Here is a 9,003-nt window from a genome sequence, read left to right as displayed (position 1 = left end):
CCTGTCCTCCGGGTTCTGCTTCCAGGCCAGCGTCAGCGGCCCTCAGTTCAGGCACGCCCCCAGCCTGCTGTATCTCAGACCCCACAGGAGGCGACAGGGCCCTTCCATACACCACCAAGAGGGGTGTGTGCCGTCACATCGTCCCCTCAGGCTTCAGATGGACCCGCTGGCCACGGGGGACAAAGAACCGCAAGGGACTGGATCCTGGCGCTTTCCCGACTCTTTCTATAAGGCAGCCCGGCACCACTTGAGCTTGCGGAGCCGTTGTCTGTTCTGTGACCCTACGCGCTGGCCCTCTCCGTGGGTAGCACTAGCCTTCCTTTTAGCTTTGGCCCCCCAGTGAAACAGTAATGCCATGCTTCACACCTTTCTCTGCGGCAGCCGCTGCCTCCAGTTTCTGAGCTTTTCTGGGATTTTGTGGAGCCCTGGCTTGCTTCTCCAGCACTCACCTCTACAGGCACTCATCACTGTAGGTCCCACCAGTGCTGGTCTCACCTTCTACTTAGCTCTGCTGTGTTAATTGCCTTCCTCCCATCTACTATTTTTACATGTTTTCATTCAAGAAAACAGGCATTTGGTCTTTATTCCAAGGTTCAAGCTATTACTACTGTGACTTACCAACACACACAGTATCTGGCTCAAAGAGGGCACTCGAATTTCTTAGAACTTGCTACAATATGGGAACTTTTTCTGAAAACTTCTTAAATGTTCATGGTTGTGTAGGAGTTAAAAGGTGTAGCAGGGACAGCCATCAGGAGGCTACCAGAGGAATTCAGGTGAGATGATGGTGGTGACTTCTAACTTGTTGGACCAGAGATGATTCATAATCCTGAACACCATCCATTGTCACCTTTGCAATACTTTTATTCTTCTGTATCTCTAGCCCCATTCTTCTCCAAGCTTGTACATCTAGAAATAAATTATAGCCACATCACATCATCAGATGGTTGTTCTTCTTTGTTGTCCACTTAATTGTGACTTTCCACGTGTTGTATTTTATAAGGGTGATCAGAATTCAAGTCACTTGGGAGAAAAGACATTTGCTGTGAATTACAGGGAAGAAGCCCATTGATATAGAACACAAAGTTATAATTTATCAGGGAACTCTCCTCTGACTCACTCCCTTACTCTGTTGGGTCCTTGTATTATATACTCTCAAAATAGCACATGCTTCCTTTGCAGGACTTACATTTGTCATGCACTGTTTTTGAAATTATTTTTTGATGTCTCTCTTTCATCCCCCAAGGTCAGGGACCATGTCTGTCATCTTCATTATCTCCCCTGCGCTGGGCACAGTGCTCAGAACACGAAGGTTCTGTGCGCAGCGACTGCTGAGCTGCTCCGACGGTGTGGAAGCGGCATTTGTGTAAAGAGCCCTTCCGTGCAGCCTGCCCTACTCTTTTGCTCAAGCATCCGCACTCTGCTGTCCAGTAAGAGATCAGAAGTGAATTTTATGCAGACTAGCTTTCGAAACTTGGCTCAAAAGGCAAAAAAAAGAAATGAATGCCTGACATGAAATTAATTTACAAATCAGTTTATTTACAGATTTTTCTCTTTTCTTAAAGTACATTTCAGTTAACAAATCTATTTACACAGGTGTACATGGGAATTCATCCCAGTTATTTTACAGATCATACTTACAAACCACACCCTAAGTCTTCTGTGCAAAGTTGCACTGGATGTGACTATTGGCTGAAAATGGCCTGATGACCAGGCTATTTACAAATACACAGTAAACGGGTTTGTTTTTTCATGTCTGCACAGTACAGTACACACAGGGAGGCTGGGCCTCCCAGGGAACGCTTTGCAATGTGTTTACCGAGAAGGCTTTGCAAAGTTTGGAAGGAAAAGCTATTAAACATAGGTTAATTAAAATGACAGTACCTCTTTTACATCAGTTTACATTTTTTCTTCACATTTTTATAATACAAAGATATCTTATTGAATTGTTGCACAACCAGTTTAAGATGATTTGTAAACATGTAAATTTCTACAATTTGCATTAAACATCATTGTAGTTTCTATCATTTGCTCTTTGAATTAATGTTTTATTCACTAGTATTTTTAAGGTAGTAAAAGAAGATGTAAGTTTGAACTTCTTGCAGAAAAGTTATGAGTCTCTAACGCTGTGCGAGTATACATTTTATTCAAGTATTGCAAAAAGCTAAGGCCACTTTTTTTCAAGACAAGAAAGTGAACAAAATTGTTTTTTATCAATAGGCCACAACACTCTTATGAGCAATGAAATCTCTTTTGAAAGATAATTTCTCAGAGACCTGTAGTCACAGAAGGAATTTTCCTTTCTTTTACGTAAAAGAAAAACAAATTACCTTCCTTATTAACTACTTTTGAGCTCTTCCCATTTTTCCCTAGAGTAAAAATTCCTGTTTAGACCTGAAGAGGGAATCTATACCCTGTACTTATTTAACCCAGAGTGAAGTACCCTGGATAGCACAAATTATTTTGGACTCAGAAATAAATCTGAAGCCTATAGGTTGGTTTACTGCTAAATTCTGATAGTGCTATTATTCTAAAAGACATTACTGCTGATGCAAAGATCTTTTTCTTAGAGGAATTATGAAGAGTGAAAGAGGATGGGAGTGTGGGGAGAAGGAACAAAGATTACAAAGAGGGAGTATTTAGATTCTTGGTTAAGAGGCAGAGCTTGATTAAAAAGATCCCACTATGGAACGAGTGGCTGGGTATCCATGTTTATTATTCCTAATGCTAACAATGAACCCCTTTTCAATTGTATCCAAATAGTTACAACAGTAAGAAATCTGCTGATTATAGTTTCCCTTGTTTTCTGCTACCAAACCATGGATAATCATTTCTAGCAAAGAGTAAGACTGATTCATTCCTGCCTCTCATTGGAAACCCAGAATTCTCAAGACAGTCACGAGAGCTGGAGTATGTTGGGACTGCTACTGCCACATTCTTGGCAGCATTCTTACCCGGGAACTTTAAGTCCAGGTTGCTCATTCCATGGACTTATTTTTTTTTTCCCTTTTTTGGAATTACAAAGTCATACAGACTAAAGATAAAATTTTATTAAAAACTGATTTAGGTCCAACTAATGAGGATGTAGAAAAACAACCTATATTCCTATTATATTATTTTCATATTTGCTTATAAAAAATTTACAGCAGCTGTAAAGTTTCAGTATCATAAGGACAATGTAATCCTACAAACAGCCAAAGAATGTAGACAAGATGTTTTTCCGTCTTTCAAACAACACAACTGAAAAGAAAAGGCTTCACTTTTCCTTGGCTACATGAAAATAATATCTCCATACTACTGGTTAATAACCCCAAGAAACCCTAGCTTCTCTTAATCAATTTGCTCATTATGGCTACAAGACTAGAGCTCAACCTCAAAAGCCTAGAAGAAATGCTGGCAACATCAGTCTGAGCATTTCCCGAGACCCTATCACAACATTTCAGTGCTTTCCTTATTTGTCAAGAGCTATCATACCAGTCCTTGTGCAAAATGCAAATATTCCAATGATTATTTCAGTAAGTTTCTCATAATAACAAGATGAAACCAAAGAGAATGGAAGTGTGCATAGTGAAACATTTGAGACGCAAAGGCAAGTCTGGAGGAAAGATGCAGAAATGAACGAATGTGCACGCTAAAAGATTATACCATCTTTGGGGTTTTCCTAACATATTTTGAAGGTATAACATTCCAGGATATTTTAACTATGAATCCAGTGGATGTCTTCTATCATGCTTCTAATCAGGACCTTCAATATTAAGGCATTGACATTCACGCCTAAGATTATCCACATTCTTCTAGATTGCTTGAAGAAGGATAGGACTGATTAAGAGAAACCAGTCAAGAAGGCAGGGTGCTGGAGGCCCCAGGAGAGCATCACACATGCTCTAAGGTAGCAGCTGGAGTCTATATATATTTTTTTCAGATACAGGTAATAGTTGTGAGAAACAATGCTGCAAGAGAGGCAGAATCTGAATTTTACAGTGTCTTCAAATCATCTTATCCCATTCCTGCTACTTTCAGGTGATCTTAGAAAAGTTCACTTCTTTTCATGTAATTTAACTGCCTTCTTAGACAGGTGTACGGGTTTGTTAAAACCATAGGCTTCCTGTGCAAAGACTACGAACCATAGAAGCTTCAAGACGGAAGTTTAACTATTACAAGAATCTTTCACTTCTGAATAGGGACATACATTTTCAACTTAATAATTTATCTTAAAATAAATTAAAAAAATGTTCTATAGAGCAAAACAAGCACACAAACAATAGACAGTTATCTTTTTGTCTTTGGTGCACACACTCATTTCCTAAATCATTCAAGTAACAGCGTCTCTGACTTCTTGGGGAGATATGGGAGCTGAAAGTTTGAAGGCCAAAAATGAATTATTTCCACTTCTGCCATGCCTGGATGCCTGAGATGGTCCTGAGGATCTGTGATTCTGGGAGCAGCTGGTAGAGGTTCAGAAGAAGTAAGAAAAGTGCAGGGGTCGACAAGGGGTAGAAGAACCAGCCCTGCACCAGTCCTGTAAGCCCAGTCTTCAGTGAGGGCACTTCTCTGTTTTCATGCCCACAGAGAAAAACTAAGCATAATGCAAAAGTTTAAAATTCTTTAGATGGTGCTCAGAAAGCAAGGCTACCATTGATTCCTGTTAACTTGACAGTCCACTTGGTGCTGCTCAATTGCAATAATGGAAGAAAATCATCTTCAAAAGGAAATGAAATGAACTCCACAATGGGAAATAGGCACACATTATCCAACTTGCCTATCTGAAAGCAGTTCAGGGTTTAATACTGTTTATAGAGACTATAATGTCCATTTCTGAATTTCATGGTATAAATCAGGATTACATTTCAAAAACGGTATGATGCACATCTATATACCTCTCTTGCCTGACTTCAGTCTCCAGGAAGTGATACCCTAGTCTAAACTAAGAGGTAAGTCTGGTGTTTTCAGCCCTCATCTGAGACCAGTAGGAATGCTAACAAAAGGTGTAGGATTATACTGTGTCAACATCACGAGTGCAACCCTGCCCACCAAAACCAACCAATTAATCCAGTGGACAGTCTCTAAAGGCAAAGGCTGTAATACCAGATAGATCACACTGTCCCATGAACTCCAAACCAGTAGTCTTTAAGAACAGGTACAAAGTCCAGAAGCACTCTTGCTATGATGGAGATGGGGTGTGTATCACGAGGCAGAAAGGCCCAGGACTCATATTAGCACTCAGTGTTCGATTTATTTGCAAGATGTCACACAAGTAGCATTCTCCCCTGTTTTTCACTGATTTGATTCAGAACATCAATAGTATCTCTGATCAAGGTCTCAAAGATCCCATCAGCTAGCTGCATCTTCACGCACAACTCATCCTCATCATAGTTCACCCACTGGGCCTCTTCCTCATGAAGCTCCTGCACCTAGAATTTAGAAAACAGAAAGGTTAGAACATCACTGTTACACAAAAGCTAGGAGATTAATGATATTTGCTGACTTTGTAAACCCATGCATGCGAATATAGCCCAAGGAAATAAGTCAGAGAAAAATGGTAATTTATATGATGTTATCAATAGCCCTTTTAAGCTGCAAAAAGTTTGAAAAAACTCAATTGTTGAATAAAAATTTATTTCAAATCTGTCAATCTTCACAATATTCCAGTATTTTACAGATATTAAGGATTGCAAGTATGTTGTCTCTGTCAACAAAGGAGAATACACAGAGGAATTTTAAGGGGAGGGAAGAATGCAAATTTTTAGATATATGGATTTACAATTATAAAACACATATATCAGTGCTCGCTTCGGCAGCACATATACTAAAATTGGAACGATACAGAGAAGATTAGCATGGCCCCTGCGCAAGGATGACACGCAAATTCGTGAAGCGTTCCATATTTTTTAAAAAGAGAAAAAAAAAAAAAAAAGAAAAAAAAAAAACACATATATCAAAAGACAATACTGGACATGATTCTGGAGTATATAAATAAATGAGCAAAATTTCATATTTATGGAGTATATTTTCCCTTGGTAAGGCCACGTGGCTTTGTGGGATCTCAGTTCCCCAGAAGTGACAGTGGCAGACTAAGCACTGGGCCCCCAAGGAATTCCTCCCCCTCCTTTTGTTATTAGAACATTCTTGAAATGTGCTATTGCTCAAGTTTATTTTAAAAGTCACTGTTAGATTTTATAAAAAATGCTCTCTTTGCATTTTAGGATTTGGGGATTCCTAAAGTAAACTAATGGAGGACGTCAAGGCTGTATATTGTCACCCTGCTTATTTAACTTATATGCAGAGTACATCATGAGAAATGCTGGGCTGGAAGAAGCACAAGCTGGGATCAAGATTGCCGGGAGAAATATCAATAACCTCAGATATGCAGATGACACCACCCTTATGGCAGAAAGTGAAGAGGAACTAAAGAGCCTCTTGATGAAAGTGAAAGAGGAGAGTGAAAAAGCTGGCTTAATGCTTAACATTCAGAAAACTAAGATCATGGCATCTGGTCCCATCACCTCATGGGAAATAGATGGGGAGACAGTGGAAACAGTGTCAGACTTTATTTTTCTGGGCTCCAAAATCACTGCAGATGGTGACTGAAACCATGAAATTAAAAGACGCTTACTCCTTGGAAGGAAAGTTATGACCAAACTAGATAGCATACTAAAAAACAGACATTACTTTGCCAACAAAGGTCCGTCTGGTCAAGGCTATGGTTTTTCCAGTGGTCATGTATGGATGTGAGAATTGGACTGTGAAGAAAACTGAGCGCTGAAAAATTGATGCTTTTGAACTATGGTGTTGGAGAAGACTCTTGAGAGTCCCTTGGACTGCAAGGAGATCCAACCAGTCCATCCTGAAGGAGATCAGTCCTGGGTGTTGGAAGGACTGATGCTGAAGCTGAAACTCCAGTACTTTGGCCACCGAAGAGTTGATTCATTGGAAAAGACCCTGATGCTGGGAGGGACTCAGGGCAGGAGGAAAGGGGACAACAGAGGATGAGATGGCTTGACGGCATCACCGACTCGATGGGCATGAGTTTGAGTAAACTCCGGGAGTTGGTGATGGACACAGGGAGGCCTGGTGTGCTGCGATTCATGGGATCACAAAGAGTCGGACACGACTGAGTGACTGAACTGAACTGAAAGTAAACTAAAAGGAATCAAATCAGAACAAACTGCCCAAGATGGTTTGCTTGATGGCAACCCACTCCCAGTATTCTTGCCTGGAAAATCCCTTGGACAAAGGAACCTGGTAGGCTACAGTCCATGGGGTCGCAAAGAGTTGGACACGACTGAGCAAAGTGTAGACTTTTTATAAAAGAAACAGGTTAGACTTATATTAAGTAATGATATTGTGAGTGGGATGGAGGCCACTCCATAAAGCTGACCAAATTATTAACCATTGTCTTCTCCTGATCTTTTGAATTACAATACCCAAATATCACTTACTATTTTTTTTCCCCAAATATCACTTAAAAAAATTTAAGTATGTAAAAAAAAAGAAAAAGAAAAAAAGCCCCAAACCCTGTATAGGAAAACTAGCTGGCAAGACTATCAATTCCAGCAAAAATGGTAGCATAAGATAATGCAAAAAAGTTCTTGCATAATAAAAAATGTTTGTAATTCATAAAGAAATCATAAGAAAGGAGGGAGATTATAAGTATTAGAATAAATAGGGATTAAAAGAGTGGCAAGTGTTGCAACTACTTAGGGGAGGAATTAAGAGACAAGAAACAAAAAGAATAAAGTCAAAGATATGTCTAAATAAGTACCTGAGGGAATTGGAAGAACTGGGGAAAAGGCAATATTATAAGAGACAATAGCTGAGGATTTTCCAGAATGGAATAAAGATAATGAATCTACAGATTCAATAAACTCAGGGAATCCAAAGTAGGAAGAATAAAAATAAATCCATGACTAGACACATCCAGAGAAAATGCAGAACAAATATACAAACACATGCAATCTTAAAAAGGAAACAAAAAGAAAAGACAAATTCCCCCATAAAGGACTGTCAGCATATTCCTCAAGATCAACAACACAGGTCAGATTACAATGAAATAATATCTTCAAATTGCTGAGGTAAAAAGAGCTACGAGCCTAGAATTCAATACTCAGGTAAACTATAATTAAAGGGTAAGAGCTGAAATAAAAAAGATGTACAGACAAAGACTACAAAGGTGAAAACTGAACTCAGAATGAAAGAGATGCAGAGACAGTGGTTTCTCTATTAATTTCTGTTCTTTTCTGTACTTCCAATATATTTATTAAACATATGAAAGATTTGGAATAGTCATTAAACTGGCAAAAAAATTAACTTCATTAATAATAAAATTGTTAAAAGAAAAATGAACTTTTTTTTTTTTTCACAAAGATCAAAACATTAGCCAGTATTGGCAAAGGTAAAAAGATGCATCATTCCTGTACCATGCTGGTGAGTATGTATAATTGGTACAACCTTTCTAGAAAACAATCTGACGAACACATACAAAAGCTTTAACATTCTGCATATACTTTTAATCATCAATTCTAAGAACTTACTGAGTAAATTATTGGAAATAGTTACAAAGATATACACCATATTACAAGATATTTATTACAAGATATTTATTATTGCAAGATATTTATTATTTCAAAGAATAAAAAATGATTAACTGATTAAATAAATTATGATACACAATTCCACAATGTACTATTTCCACAGAAATTAAAATGGAAATTTATTTTTAAAATGATATACACTTAATAACAGGAAAATATCCACATTTAATTAAGTAAAAACAATCAGAATATGAAAGAAACTATGATCCCAATCATTAAAAAAAAATTCTTTGTATAAAAAGAAACTCTAAGGCTATTATGTCAAAATAATTAAGAGTTATCTACCTGGTAAGATTATCATGACTATTTTTTTTTTATTAATCCATACTTTACATTTTTTAAAATCAGCATGATTATTTATAATAAATATAATTTTAAAAACTTATTTGAAATTTCTATTTTTGAGACCCTT

General features: G+C 38.0%; 1 protein-coding gene and 1 non-coding gene across 5 annotated transcripts in view; one reads left to right on the top strand and one right to left on the bottom strand.

Moving 5' to 3' along the window:
* Nucleotides 1-1,518: 1,518 nt before the first annotated feature.
* CEP350 (centrosomal protein 350) overlaps nucleotides 1,519-9,003 on the bottom strand; it is a 163,915-nt gene continuing 156,430 nt past the window's right edge. For all 4 annotated transcript variants that reach the window (XM_043922764.1, XM_043922766.1, XM_043922765.1 and 1 more), the window contains one exon: nucleotides 1,519-5,411. In XM_043922764.1, the coding sequence (XP_043778699.1) occupies nucleotides 5,247-5,411 (165 nt within the window). In that variant the 3' untranslated portion in view covers nucleotides 1,519-5,246. The remainder of the gene's footprint in view (nucleotides 5,412-9,003) is intronic.
* LOC122708432 lies at nucleotides 5,783-5,889 on the top strand. The gene has a single exon (XR_006345204.1). It is a non-coding gene; the product is annotated as a U6 spliceosomal RNA (small nuclear RNA).

The sequence above is a fragment of the Cervus elaphus genome, chromosome 14, assembly GCF_910594005.1.
Source record: "Cervus elaphus chromosome 14, mCerEla1.1, whole genome shotgun sequence".
Taxonomy (NCBI): domain Eukaryota; kingdom Metazoa; phylum Chordata; class Mammalia; order Artiodactyla; family Cervidae; genus Cervus; species Cervus elaphus.
This window is presented reverse-complemented; position numbering and strand designations above follow the sequence as displayed.